This window comes from Arachis stenosperma, chromosome 1 (assembly GCF_014773155.1).
Source record: "Arachis stenosperma cultivar V10309 chromosome 1, arast.V10309.gnm1.PFL2, whole genome shotgun sequence".
NCBI classification, from domain to species: domain Eukaryota; kingdom Viridiplantae; phylum Streptophyta; class Magnoliopsida; order Fabales; family Fabaceae; genus Arachis; species Arachis stenosperma.
In genome coordinates, this window is record NC_080377.1 from 128,717,422 (window position 1) to 128,732,046 (window position 14,625).

The following is a 14,625-nucleotide window of genomic DNA, read 5'->3' on the forward strand; positions in this document are numbered from 1 at the left end:
AAATTCATTAGATATTGTTATTCCATTCACAATCTCATTCGAAGAACTAGAAGGTGTGATTTGTGAGAAGATAGATTCTGAAATATCAAAAACAAAATATCATGTATTTAGTGGATTCGTTCAATTTAAAACCAAATATATAACTAATGAAGCGAGCATGCAAGAGATATTTTCAATGTACATTGAAAGTCGCGCTCAGATATCGTTCATTGAGTTGTATATTGAATTCGAACAATTTGAAGCCGACTGAAATATTGAACAGAAAGATCACAATAGTGACAGTGAAGAAGAATTTGAAATCAATTACGAAGTTGTTGGTCCAAACGGAGACGAAAATCAAGGTGAAGGCACTATGGTTTCAAATGTGACAGACGTGGCAAATGCACTCGCATACAAACATCCGTTTGAGGAACCATCTTTCATGCAAGTTTTGGATTTAAAAGTTATGCATGCTCTGGAATTTCCAGAATATATGAATGCAGGTACATAATTGCTTATATTTATACGAAGGATTAGAATTTTGTAATAATTTATATTAATCAATGGACCAAATAATTACGTGACATGTGAAAATATACTTAATTAGCATTTATTTATGTATTTATTTAGTTAAATTTAAGATAATAATATTTTTAGTTATTTATTGATTTAGTTAAATATTAATTAGTATTTATATTGATATAGTGAGTATTGATTTACTAGAGCATTTACTAGTGCTTTTTGACATTGAACTATTTCAATTTAGGAAACACGATAAAAATCAATAAATCGTAAATATTCTTCTACACTGTGATTGTACCAATCCGAAGACAGTAGCTGGTTACATATCAAATTCCGTGATCTCTACAAAAATATAGCAAACTATTAGTCAAATCATTATAATTTTCTAATTAAAATAACTAATTTATTAAACTAATGTTAAACTTCCTATTAATTAGCTAATTTAGTAACTATCGTGTATGTATAAATACAACTAACCTACCAATTAATTAATTATCATTATTAAAAAATTTACACAATTAACTACACAATACATATTAATTAAAACCACACACGGCTATCATAGATAATTTTACTAAATCTAATTAAAACAAATAATTTTACTAAATCCAATTTATTAAACTCTCGAGTAATAATAATTTAACTTCTAAATTTAATTAATAATCTTAGAAATTATTTTAATTTTTTTTGAATTTTTAAAAATTACCATATTATTATACATATTAAATATTTTAGTCATACTGTTTTTCAAAATGGGTATTAAATTATTTCTTACATAATTATTTATTTATTTAGTCATAGATAATTTACCGGATAATCATTCCTATATCACTAACAACAAATACTAACTTACTATTAATAATAACTAATAAATAAATCTAATTCTTATTTAACTAATAATATTTCACTTTATTAAAACCTCAACTATAATAATATATTTATGTCAATTAAAAAACTAACAATAAACAAATAATTATTACCAGAGCAAAAATATATTATATTTTACAAAACTTAATTATTAATCAAAATTTCCAAAATTATTACAAAAACTTATACAATAATTTAACGTAACTCTAAAGTTAGTTAAATATAATTTCTAAAATTATTACAAAAAATTCTAAACATATATTTTTTATTAATCTATCGCATTATCTAATTCAAATATTATTATTAATTCAAATATTCACTAACTACATCTAAATATATATTTTTAACTATTATTTAAATATATATTCCTAAATTTTTAACAATAATAATAATTCTGTACCATATATATTCTTAAATTCATTTTCTAACAATAATAATAATAATTATTATGTAACATATATCATTTAAACATATATTCTTAAATTTTTAACAATAATAATAATAATTCTAAAATATAAAAAAAATTAAAAAATAAACTTACATAATTAAAATGGCAAAAATAATTTATAATATAAAATTTTGGACGATTAACATCTTTATATTTTTGTGAATGAGGCTGCTAAGTGGATTAAAGGAGAAAGTGATTTTGGAAGTTCAAAGCGGGTAGAAAGAAGATATGTTAATATAAGAGACACCACTGTAAAGAGTAAGACATGTATCACATGTGACAGGAATGACACAAATCGAACGGTCTAATTTGTGTCTCTTAAATCGGATCATCCAATCACCTAAACTAAACTCGCTCTGTTGGATTTGTTTTTTCCTAACACCACATTTAGATAAAATATGTATACACTCTATAATATCGTCTTACTCTATTTTTTTCTCTATATCAAAATTAAAAAGTGAAACTAACCAGGTTGCCAACGTCATTAAGGCCTCAAGGGAGGGGAAAAATAAAATAAAAAAGAAAAGGACTTTTGTCCCAATTCCCAAATAAATATTCTTACCTAAACATGCAACAAGTACCTAAACCTTTTAATCCACCAGATTTTCACGAAGTTAATTAAGGAAAAGAAATTCTAGGAAATAAATTTAAAATAAAACAAATAAGCGGATAAATTTAAAGCTCAAGGATGATAGAGAGCAGAAAAACACGATAACTTGATAAGGATGAAGTTAAAGATATAAAATGTAGAATATAAAATATGATCCTCCAATCATAGATACCAATATAGATTGCACAAAATTAAAAGAAATTATATCCAACATAGTCGCAAAAAATATCAAATAAAAAACTTCTATTCATATTTGATTAAAAAAATTCTTTGCTAATATACATACCCATTAGTCAGAACAATTTCAACGTCACGCAGTTTTATATTACATGGTTTACAATACATTTGTATTATTAGTAATGTTATTATTATTATATAATTAGTTGAAGATTAAACCTGTTACTTGTGCAACATTCCATTCCTTGGCTTATTTAAAGGTTCCGTGCACTCATTCTTTCATTTCATTGCAACTTCTTCAACAAGAGAAAATCAAATATCCTTTAAGCTTTGTGATTGTTAAGGATGTCTATGGAGTTTGTGTGTGTGTCTGAAGCTCCACCCAGGAAGATGTTTGTGGAGGAACTGAAGTCTGTGTCTATGAAGATGCATACAAGGGAGCAGGCTAGGGATGGTGAGAAGCAACCTAAGCAACCTGAGGAGCGATCAGTTTCCAAATGGGACCCTACCATTGATGGATACCTCAAGTTTCTTGTGGATAGCATGGTTGTTTTTGACACTCTTGAGAAGATCATCCAACATGCTTTTTACCCTTCATGTTAGTTACAATCGTTATGATTCAAGTTAAAAAAATCATTCTTATTGTTTCCTTAGCAGGACTGATTATGATTATTACATGATTGAATCTCTTGATGTCCTTGTGCAGATGATGAATTCAGGAACACAGGGTTGGAAAGGTGTGCAAATTTGGCAAAAGATTTGAAGTGGTTCAAGGAAGAAGGTCATGCCATCCCAGAACCTTCTTCACCAGGTCTTAATTATGCAAAGTATCTCAAGGAGTTGTCGGAGAGCGACGAGCAAGCCTTTATCTGCCACTTTTACAACATCTACTTCGCACATTCAGCCGGTGGAAGAATGATTGGGAAAAAGGTAACAGATCAGATACATGTAAAACTCCATTTATGTCAATGTTGCAGATATCTCTGCATAGTTCTGTTATATTCTTTGCTATATTCTTGGTAATTAATCAATAGTACTGATGGAATGTTGTTTCACTTAGCCTTTGAAATTCAACCCAACCATGCTAGGTATACACTAGGCATGATAGTCGTATGAAATACATATTGGAATACAAAATACAAATTAAAAATGAGTGAAACTATACATGTATTTATACACATATATACTAATTGATTTGGTGGATGATTTTTGTTGTATATATAACATTTTTTAATTTCACCTGTTGGCAAAGGTTCAAATGATGTCACTTCCAATTAATGACCAAACTGAAAGAAAAATGCTATTTATACACCAAATATTCTTGATATTCGTATAAAAATATGATTGCTACTAATTCATTTTGTATTTAAATTATTTTTTAATTAACAAAACAAAGAGAATATATGTTTGATTGCTAAGAAAATATTAGTGTCAAAACAGTGTATATTATAAAGGATGTAGACGTAGCAGACTAAAACTAAAATAAGGAAGAATAGACTAAACAAAATTCTGCATGTGTGGTATCCCACCACTGCAGGGTTGATCCTTTTCATAACAGCAGCATATAAAGCTTTAGCTGTTGTAATATTTCTATACATTTTAAATCTATCTCAAACTATCAACATCTGGCAGAAAAACTGAAAAGATATATGATAGTTTACCTGTTCTGTACTCAAGATTTTCTTGCATCTTAATCTTCACTAATGCAGGTAGCTGAAAAGTTGCTTAACAAGAAAGAGTTAGAGTTTTATAAATGGGATGGCAACCTTTTCCAGTTGTTACAGAACGTGAGGGACAAGCTGAACAAAGTTACTGAAGTAAGTTTCTTTAACTTTCATAATCCTTTTACTACATTGCCTTGCAGTTTTTCTGATAGATTTCTTTGTGATTTTCTCAGGGATGGACTGAAGAAGAGAAGAAACGTTGTCTTGCTGAAACGGAGAAAACATTCAAGATGTCAGGCGAGGTTCTCCGTTTGATACTGTCACGATCATAGGCGCTGCCGCCATGATACCTCTGTAAATAATGTGTTCATTTATAAACTTTATGCACTCTCGGAATAACAATGAAGGACGCATCAGTGGACGCGGCTTCCATCTGGTGCGATTTGCAGAAAGTAAATACATGCAATGACTATCTTAAGGATTTAAATTCATACTATTGGCTGGGGATCCATCTTCACCTGGAATAATATACCAATGAAATCAAAAAGCAACATGTAACTCAGATATTGGAGTTGTACTGTCATTATAATTATATAATTAAATATTGTCTGTCTGGTGCATTACTTTGAGAATGAGCATTCATTGCCCTGCAAGCTAAGAACATTTTATGAAATGTATGTAACAACAATATCCTTTATATTATGATGATTGTGAAGTATGTGCTATTAAATTTTCAATTCAAGCAGAGATAGGTTTGCTAACTATGCACATGAGGTTCTTTTTTATGATTAACTGAGTATCCCTTGGTTGGTACCAACCAAACTGAAACTTGCTTAAAAATTTATTTAAAAGAAAAATAAACTTCTTCAAACTATTAGTCTGACATTGAAAAGTGATTATCAAATATCAATTGAACATCTTCCAAATTGCATATACTAATTATACAGAACCTGAAGATTATTTAATCGACCATGGAACAATCATGAGCTCAAAACAAAATCTTATTGTCACAGCTGCAGAGTACTATAACATTGATCACACATACAACAAAAAAGAAAATGAACAAACGGATTCCAACTTGCTTTTCTCTTCCTTTAGCCATGGGGAATCTTCAAAAATTCAATCTAGGCAATCTTCTAATCATCAAATGTGCTCATGAATCCACCAATGAAGCCAGCCCCATTACAATTTCCACACAAGATGTCCTTTTTACCCTGCAAGAAACATGTATGTTTGATAGGATTCCATTGTAGCTAATCACAAACAAAGAAGGGATTTGCCATTATGTTTAATAGACTTGAACAAAGTATTATATTCTGAGTGCTTTTCATACTCAAATTTTCAACAATGTTATGAAGAGGGGAAGAGAAGTTATACAAATATGAAAAGTATATTAGTCATGCCGGACAGGCAATCCAACACAATTACAGTATTGCTGAAATCGCATGATGCAAGCAAGATGTGGTAACGACGATGATGTTTATACATACACTCAATATTTCTATTGGAAATTGATATATACAAGTACATAATGGCATAGCAAAAAAACAAATACCACAGAAAAAATAGCTCAGAACACATGCTCATACTTGAAAATTTTGATCTAATTACCTGCATAGCCAACATAATCCTCCAGCTTTAAATTGTCCATTGAAGTGGTCTACCGAGTTAACTCCAGTGCCTTTGCATTGAGTGCATAAGATTGCACCTGATAGTAGAACAAAAGCATAATAAACCAGTGCAAATGATTTATACATGAATGAAGATATTTCTAATGGAACGCTATCAAGAACAAACTTAAACATCTGCCAGCTCATCCTATCAAGAAATTAGAACTATCTGTTCTAATTGTGACCAACATATATATATAAAATTAAAAATAAAAAGTAAAAGAAAGAGAAGCTAGCATCAAGTAGGCATTGTGAGAAACCATGATTTATCATCAAGAATGATAAATATTCTCCACTAATACAAAAAGAAGAGGACTATCATTGGCAATGGATTACCAATACTATGTGAAGGTATGTCCAGGCTAATTAATTGCTTTGTCACATGGAGAATGAAATGATAAAGGCTGAGCCACTACCACATTTCCAAATGTACAAGATCCCTAATGGAACTAGCATACCATTGTCATTGTAAGGTAATATCATTATTTGGTGCAGATTTCCATCACTATTGCCAAACACTTGTCGAGGAAAAGGGATGATATATTAAACTAGCAATTGCTATATGAAACCAGATAAAGGAACTCATTAAAAAACTATAAAAAGGTGGAAAACCAACATAGAAAGGCAATTAAACCAACATTTCCACTTACCATTTCCGTCACAGTCAGGACAAACAATGGTCTTTGTTTTTGTGGTGGTTTGACTGTTGTCTTCCGCAGCCTGTATTCAATCAAGCTCAGAAAGGAATTCAAGGCGTTTGCATTGCAATACACAAAAAATAGAAAACTAGTGACATTTGATACATGCTCTACCACATCAAATTTTTCAAGAAAAACTAAATATATACTCATGTCCTGAAGAATCAATTTATGAAATTCAAATGACCAAAATCCTTTCTTAGAACTTCGACCCTTCTTCACAATTGACGAATTTCCACTATTTTGACAAAGAATGGAAATTGATCGCCCAATATCATGAAGGTCCCTAACAACAAAGTTCAATGCTGAATAAGTTTTCTTTCTCCCAGCCAGTTAAATTTAATTATCACAAGATTGAATACTGAACACAAATAACTGATAAGCTCAGCTCCAATGGTCTCTCTCTGCTGCGAACAAATTATCATTTATGATATAAAACAAATGAAAAGACAAAGCATCATACTTTATAAATGGGATACTGAATTCAATCTCACCTTAACCTCCAAAGACTGAAATCTTCGAGCTTTAGCATTCTGGCATGCTTCTGTTATCGGAAAAGCTTTTCGAACAACCGAATTTCCAGTAACTACTCCTATTTCAAGTAAAACGAAGTCGCATTCAATTACATAAAACACTGCAACAACCAGCAAAACACGAGAAAGCACTCACAGAGAAAGTTAAAGGTACCTGGTCGGTTCGAGGACTTTAAGGAACAAATAGGAGCAAAACAAAGAGAGTGCGCCATTCAAAATCTCAAGGTCGAAGAAGGAGAGTGAGTTCTTCTCAGTTCTCAACTTCTTGGTGGCAACGAAAGTAGAGAGTTGAAGCAGATAACTGAGATAAGGCCCTCAAATTCGTTGGGCAAGGTAAAAGTTTATTCCTTTATTCCTTCAATGCCCTTGGGCATGTTCCAATTACCTGATTTACCTCCAAAGACGACAACTTTGATGACACAAAATGGTGGGCATAACGGTAATCACACTTCACCCCCACTTTATACACACTCCTCTTGTTGCTCCTCTTCGGTTTTGAGAAACACAAACAAATGGCGAGCACTCTGTTGTCCCTACACAGCTTTCTTCCGATCCATAGTAAGCATAATCCCTGGTTTGTTTTTCAAGATTTCATTTCCCCTTTCAGTTAAATGTCTTATGTGTTTGTTTCAGGGAGGAGGGAAGAGATTGGAAAGTTGAGTGCTTTCAGGACTTCATTTGGTGGACAAGTTTTGTGTAATCCAAGTTTTTGTGGGACACAAATAGCTATTAACAACCATGGAAACCGTTTAGTTGTTAACTCACTGGTTACTGCTTCACCCTTCTTTGGCTCTTATGTTAATTTTCTTGCATGTAATTGAGATAACATGAACTATTGAATTCTAGCTGTGGTCTGTGGTGAATTTTCTTTCGTTGACAGCTTGGAAGGAGGGTGAAGAGTAGGACCAGAGAACAGTGGTTCCAGAACCAGATTATAGGATTCCAATTGTGCTACTTGGTAGATACTTGTTACTTCTTCTCATTCTTTATTTGTATGTGTTTTAAGCACATAATTTTATGGTGGAAATTGGCATGGCATAATGAGTTGAATGTGCATATGTTCTTGGAAGCAAGGTGGATTCAAATCTAGAGGAATGAAATGGAAGCATATCTTACAAACTACTTTTACCATTACTTAAATGAGCCAATTCAATTTCTCCCTAGATTATTACTGTTTGACTCAAAATTGTACTATCAGGAGTTGCTGGTGGGTTGGCCTATACAGAGAATTTGGTACCTGCAGCTCCTGTTGGCCTTCTTGGATTGCTTCTCTTGGTTCAGGTAACTATTAGTTATCAGTAAATGGTGGTGTAATAAAGAGGGTCTCACAAACTTGCATAACGATATAAGTACTTTGTTTCAAAGAAGCTATACCATTTTCTTAGCTGCTTTTTTACCACTCTGATTACTACAATATGTATCATCTTTTCCATTCCATTTTTGGCAGCTGACTTTTTCTTTTATTATTTGTCTTTCCCTCAGGCCACTAGAGTGAGATTCGTCTTTGATGATGAGGCTCTGGTTTGTTGCCTTCTCGCCTCTCGCTTCTGTCAAACTCAAATAACCATTCATTTTTAGTCAATATAATCATAATGTATAACTTAATCTGCATATTATTTCTGTGATCTTGTCTTCATCTAAATGTATTGTTGATGCTTTTTGATTTTGTAGTTTTATTATGTATATATGATTGAGAGAAAATTTATGGTTTAGGAAGTAAGGATAGGTGACCAGCTTGAGGAATCAGGAGAAAATGCATTTGTGGGAGGAAAAAACCGCTGGAAGTAAGAATCAAATTTATTGTACATACTAATTGGAGTTTCAGAGCAGTAGCATGAATGAAAACCCTGCTTTTATATGCTGTTCAGGTACTCAACATTTGTTAATTGGGAATTCTGGTGGCCTAACTTCCCTATTTTAGTCTACTTCAAGGAGACACAAACAAAGCCTGAGGGACAAATTCATTTCTTCCCAATAATCTTTGTAAGTATAATAAATATAGGAAATAATTTCCAGCTACTTAAAATTTATATTTACTTTCAGATTCAACATTTTCTTCATGTTTACTGTTTCTTGATGATTTATTGTGTATGACAAGCAGAATGGGAAGCAGCTTTATGATGTTATGGTGGAAAGAGCTGGACCTTCAAAAACTAGTGGTCCAAAAGAATCCTAAAGAGCTAGCTGTGTGATTAGATCCTCAGGTATCAATCCCATATTCTGTATTTATTACCACAAAGCTGTAGTTACCAAATTGGTTTGCCACAACCGACAAGTTACATGGCACTTGTGAAAATGTAAAACATGTTATTTATCAACAGAATTTTTGTATATGTAGCATCTATGCCTGCACAAAATGGTTATTTGATCATGCCACCATAGAACAAAAGGGTTCTAAAATTTCCTAAGTGTAAATGTTTTTAAAGTTAGGATTCCTCGGAAACCATAGAAATCCTATGGTGATTATGGTCCTTGTAAAAAGGCTTCTGAAGATAAGAATATTGGTGTTTGTATTGCAGATATTAAGAGTTCCTGTTACTCCTGCACATTGCTCTCTGTTGATTCAAATTGCACACAAATTGAAGCTAAAGAATTCATTCAATGTTGACCAAGAAGATAAAATTCGTTCAATAATATTCTGGAGTCTTGTTAGAACATATGTGGATACTTTCGGTTTCCATTGATATTGATCAATTGTATTTGCCATCACAGACGGTGTATTGAATAACGTACACAATACGTATGTATATAGTTTCTGTTCTGTTGGCTGCTACAGATGATAGGTTCACTCTATAATTTATACGTCCATATTGTTTTATGACACCAAAAATGATATCATGAATTTTAATTTTTAAATCCTTTTCATAGACTGATGTATGAACCTGTTATAAATAGATTTCAATGAAAATTTGAATTTCTATTTTAAAAAAAAATTGTAGCTGGAAATCACTGCTCAGTGCTCAAAACTAAAATCTAGGATACAAGCCTCAAAGACACCCACAGATATATTAATGTACACAAGAATCACAAGAGAATTTCATGTCTAGAACATATTCCCTCCCAATTTCTACAGATAGATATACTTTCGTGTGATCTCAAGTAACTACCGAGTTTGCCGTTGGCGGCGTAGTTTTGCCTCTCATCTTAACTTCTTTCCATCAGCATCTCTAATCAAATTCACCATTCAAGAAGTAGCTTTTCCAGAAAAAGAGCAATGACTTGGTTTTCCATCAAGGTGCTGCTGCAAATCTGAAAGCTAAAAATTACACAATCAATCATCTTACATCCTTCTTGGTGCAGTGTGCATCTGTGCCATGCTTGGTGCAATCATTATAACCCACACTACTTAGGAAGTCTCGGATCTCTTTCGAAGTGCTATTGCTGGCCTCTAACAAACGCTCGTCTTCCTCATATATGAGATATGGTGCTTGGCTTCCCTTTCTTGAGAGCAACTTTATTGCTCCTTTGAGGACATGATATTCCCAGCCTTGGACATCTATTTTAAGCAGAAGCACTCGCTCCGATTCCGGAATCACTTCATCAAGAGGAACAGTCCTTACTTGAATTGCAACCTCTTCATTGGACTTGAATGCCAACTTTGCACCTGTGGCAGAGATAGCACTGTTGTCCAGCCTACCAACCAACTGATGAATCAAGTAAAAGAAAATTTGATCTCATCAGAACTCCCAATCTATTTCAACATAAACTAGTGACTATAACTGAAATATCACTCATTGCTTCCTATGACTAAACTAGAAGCAACCTAATGAGATATCACCATTAATTATGATTACATATGACATAGGATTAACATGTAAAACTTCACAGTTGCGTTTTCAATTTCCATTAGTAATTAATGTGAATAGTTACTAAGCTCAAACTAACTCCTGATATACATTAACCACTCTAATTACTTTACACTTTTAGAGAGTAAATGCGACACAATTGAGCTCTTACATTATCCTCATTAGCTGCAATTTCCTTCTCTCCTCTCTAAAATTCACCCTACACCTAAAGGATTATTTTCTAAGCTATTATATTAGTATCAGCCTTCATCAATTATAGCTCAAGTAAACAAATAAATAAATAAATAAATAAATCAACGCCAAATACAGGAACCAAAATTGAATTCAAGCAACAAAAATTACATTTAAAAATAAAATAGCACCTTGTGAACCGTAACGTTACCAAGCCGATCAGAAGCGGCAGCCTCAAACAATGTAACCAAATTGGTCACCCTGTTGAAGAAAATCCCTTCACAGATCTTCTGCAAGTTCTCAAAGATGGGCTCGAAGGCCAAGACCGGGAAGCCCATAGCCGAAGCGGCGAAGGTGGCCATGCCGACATTGGCTCCCACGTCGACGAAAAAGCCGTCTCTCCCTTCGGTCTTGGCCTTCTCCAGAATGTCCTGAACCGTCACGGATATGTCGGGCTTCCGAAAGGGCTTACCTTTGAGGATCCTGACGATGTTCTTGTGGGGCTTATCGGGAAGGGTTCCGAAATCGGAGAGTGAGAAGAGGAATGGGTAGCGAACCCCTTCGACGGTGCTAGCGATAACAGGGTGGGCCTGTGCGGAATTGAAGCAGTCAAAGGGGGAGATTGCATGGAAGGAGAGGCGATTGTTGAGGGCGAAGTAGTTAGGGTTAGGGTTAGGGTTAGGGTTGGAGGGGCGAGAAGAGGAGAGGAAGATGAAGATGAGGATGAGTGTGGAGGAGAAGAGTAAAAAGAGGAACTTTGGGGAGAGTAGCCTCGTGGGTTTGTCTCTTTTCCAGGCATTTGGCATTGGAAACGAGAATGGATGTGATTCAGGTTCGTGAAAGATGGGATCTTTTAGATTTCGATCTGCGAACGGGAGAATGTGATAGCTTCAACATGATCAATGATGACTCAAGTGAGTAGTGAAGACGAACAAGAGTGTCAGCAAAATGCAGCACAGGATCTAAATAAATGTTTTTTGTGGGTCAAAATTTTATTTTATTTTATCTAAATAATTAAGTGAGTAAAGTAATAATTAGGTTTTAAATATTTTGACTTTGAACTAATTAGTTTCTAAAGAAAAAAATATCAATTTGATTTTTTAAAATAGTAAATAGTAGATACATAATTTCTTTCTATTTTTTCATCAAGTAAAATTTAACATTAATGTTTATATATTATGTTAATTATTCTGATGTGTCTATTTATAAAAGTATAGTCATGTAAATAATAATTTTTAGAACAAAATTTTACTTATTTTTATAGAATTTGTAATAAATAAAGAACAGTTGATAAAATGTATATGAAAATTTAAAAAATAATAAATGTTCTATTGTGTAAAATTATATCGTTTTCATACTCATGTGACAGTAATGATACATATACCACCCTAAATAAGAGTTAATACTCTCCCAAAATTTGACCACCTATTCAATTTGACCCTCTAAATCTCAATTGACCCAATTTATATCCTGAAATTTTAAAATGTGGCTCAGATTGGCCCTTTCGTCAAACTCCATCACCAAAATGATGACGTGGCACCCAAATCTCACCACATGTCTCTCCTTCTTCCTCTTACTATAGCCCATCACCACCTCTCCTCTACTAACGCTCTCTCTTTCCAACAAATAACAACATTCACAACCCACCAATACCCGCATATTTTCACCGTCATAGCTTTGAAGAGTATAACACCTACACTCACCATTCCTTCATGACTGCAAGCAGACAGCAAATCAATGAATGTGACATCGTTAGGAACAACACCATGAACCATCATTTATGAAAAGAGCTAAAATATTTGCTTACCGTGACCATTCATCGCCATGCCGCAAATAACAGCACCCCAAGAAATAACATCCTTATGCACAATCATGTTGAAAATCTTAAACTCTATTTTCATGTAACTACATTTAGCATACATGTTGAGCAATGCATTGTCAATATTACCATTAATCACAAGGTCACATCATCCATTGCTCCAAATTTAAAGCACCCTTAGAAGCACCCTCACCCATTACACCCATCTTTGTGTTCTTATTAAGAGAGATCTAAAATGTAGTGTTGTGTTTCTTTTTCTTTTTCTATTTCTCTTCAATTTGTTAATGTTAGTGATTGTAAATGTTGTTTGTTGGAGAAGGAAGACGTTGGTAGAAGGAAGATGGTGATGGTGATGGTAATTGTGAGAAAGAAAATGATCAGATAATAGAAAAGTCCTTCATAAATGGCGGTAAAAATGTGTGGGTGTTGGTGGATTGTGAATATTGTTGTTTGTTGGGGGAAGGAGGGTGTTAGCAGAGGGAAGGTGGTGATGGCGACGATAAGAGGAAGAAGGAGAGACATATGGTAAGGTTTGGGTGCCACGTCATTATTTCGATGACAGAAGGGCCAATCTGAGCCATACCTTAAAATTTTAGGATATAAATTGGATCAATTAAAAATTAGAAGATCAAATTGAATCAATGGTTAAATTTTGGTAGTTATTTTAAATATTAACTCCTATAAATAATAAAATATATAAATGATTTTATTTTATTTTATACTATTTATTGACAAGATTTACTATCTTAAAAATTTTAATTAGTATTTTTTTTAAGAATTAATTAATTTAAAATTAATATTTTTAAAGATGTAATTATCACTTTATTCTAATTAAATGTTTGATGCTGCTACTTTCAAAGTTATCTTTCTCCATATATCCATCTTATTAGTATATGGGAAATTGAGAACGTAAGACAACAAACATTTTTGGTAAAAAGAATGAGAGATGATTAGCATTATTATTTTTTTGGTGAGAAACATTAGCATTAATTTAAATAAAAGATAAATATATAAAAAAAAGATTGACTATTAATTTGGTATCTAAAAAATTTAATTATTGACAAAAAAATTTTTAAAAGATGTTATTGACGAAATAACTATAACACCTTAATATAAATCCTTATACTCGAGTCATAAATTAATGATATTAAAGTGGTACGACTCTCAATGTGGATTATATTACGTAATTATATATATGTTGAAGGAAAATATTAAACGAGAAGGCTGAAAAAAAGTAAAATAAAATCGCGAAAATAGAAACTCTTATGTATCGATAACATATAAATAAGGCGCGATCAGAAAACGAAAGTACGAATAAAAAAGTAAGCAAAATGAGATAAAGATATAATATAATTGTATGATATATATAAATAGCCGCTAGTTGTGGCTTGCGAAGTTTAGACCGGCTAGGGTACAGAATGAAAACCAGTTTGACAACAAGAATTCCTATCTCTCCCAAAATACATCACAGCCTCTATAGGCCAATTTTAAAGGATTAAATACATAGCATAAGTTTTCAAACAAAAGCAGAGAGAATCTAAGAAAATGTTAGATAAGAGGATTTCAAAGGTCTTCGCCGTCTTTCAGATAAACCACAGCTCACTGTTGAGCACCTGGACCTGCATCTGAAAAACAGAAATATATAGACGGAATGAGAACCC

At 32.8% G+C, this 14,625-nt stretch overlaps 3 protein-coding genes and 1 pseudogene across 3 annotated transcripts; 2 read left to right on the forward strand and 2 right to left on the reverse strand.

Annotated features, from left to right (window-relative positions):
- The first annotated feature begins 2,872 nt into the window (after positions 1-2,872).
- On the forward strand, positions 2,873-5,031 carry LOC130973098 (heme oxygenase 1, chloroplastic-like). The gene is made up of 4 exons (XM_057897508.1): positions 2,873-3,201; positions 3,310-3,533; positions 4,313-4,420; positions 4,501-5,031. The coding sequence occupies exons 1-4, from the start codon at positions 2,949-2,951 to the stop codon at positions 4,597-4,599; spliced, it is 684 nt and encodes a 227-aa protein (XP_057753491.1). The 5' UTR covers positions 2,873-2,948; the 3' UTR covers positions 4,600-5,031.
- A 76-nt stretch (positions 5,032-5,107) lies between these two features.
- Positions 5,108-7,501, reverse strand: LOC130973114 (protein BUNDLE SHEATH DEFECTIVE 2, chloroplastic-like). Its single transcript, XM_057897528.1, has 5 exons — positions 7,323-7,501; positions 7,130-7,227; positions 6,588-6,657; positions 5,878-5,975; positions 5,108-5,481 (listed from the first exon to the last, which is right to left on the reverse strand). The coding sequence occupies exons 1-5, from the start codon at positions 7,378-7,380 to the stop codon at positions 5,404-5,406; spliced, it is 402 nt and encodes a 133-aa protein (XP_057753511.1). The 5' UTR covers positions 7,381-7,501; the 3' UTR covers positions 5,108-5,403.
- Positions 7,502-7,575: 74 nt separating this feature from the next.
- On the forward strand, positions 7,576-9,964 carry LOC130973106 (uncharacterized; annotated as a pseudogene).
- Positions 9,965-10,147: 183 nt separating this feature from the next.
- LOC130973091 (uncharacterized) lies at positions 10,148-12,075 on the reverse strand. Its single transcript, XM_057897494.1, has 2 exons — positions 11,337-12,075; positions 10,148-10,812 (listed from the first exon to the last, which is right to left on the reverse strand). The coding sequence occupies exons 1-2, from the start codon at positions 11,949-11,951 to the stop codon at positions 10,444-10,446; spliced, it is 984 nt and encodes a 327-aa protein (XP_057753477.1). The 5' UTR covers positions 11,952-12,075; the 3' UTR covers positions 10,148-10,443.
- Positions 12,076-14,625: the final 2,550 nt, after the last annotated feature.

Coding starts and splice junctions, on each gene's coding strand:
- LOC130973098 (XM_057897508.1), top strand. CDS start 2,949: ATGTCTATGGAGTTTGTGTGTGTGTCTGAAGCTCCACCCAGGAAGATG. Junction 3,202..3,309: donor ACATGCTTTTTACCCTTCAT/GTTAGTTACAAT, acceptor GTCCTTGTGCAG/ATGATGAATTCAGGAACACA. Junction 3,534..4,312: donor GAAGAATGATTGGGAAAAAG/GTAACAGATCAG, acceptor TCACTAATGCAG/GTAGCTGAAAAGTTGCTTAA.
- LOC130973114 (XM_057897528.1), bottom strand. CDS start 7,380: ATGGCGCACTCTCTTTGTTTTGCTCCTATTTGTTCCTTAAAGTCCTCG. Junction 6,658..7,129: donor TTCAGTCTTTGGAGGTTAAG/GTGAGATTGAAT, acceptor GATTGAATACAG/GCTGCGGAAGACAACAGTCA. Junction 5,976..6,587: donor TCCTGACTGTGACGGAAATG/GTAAGTGGAAAT, acceptor TTCTACTATCAG/GTGCAATCTTATGCACTCAA.
- LOC130973091 (XM_057897494.1), bottom strand. CDS start 11,951: ATGCCAAATGCCTGGAAAAGAGACAAACCCACGAGGCTACTCTCCCCA. Junction 10,813..11,336: donor GTAACGTTACGGTTCACAAG/GTGCTATTTTAT, acceptor TTGATTCATCAG/TTGGTTGGTAGGCTGGACAA.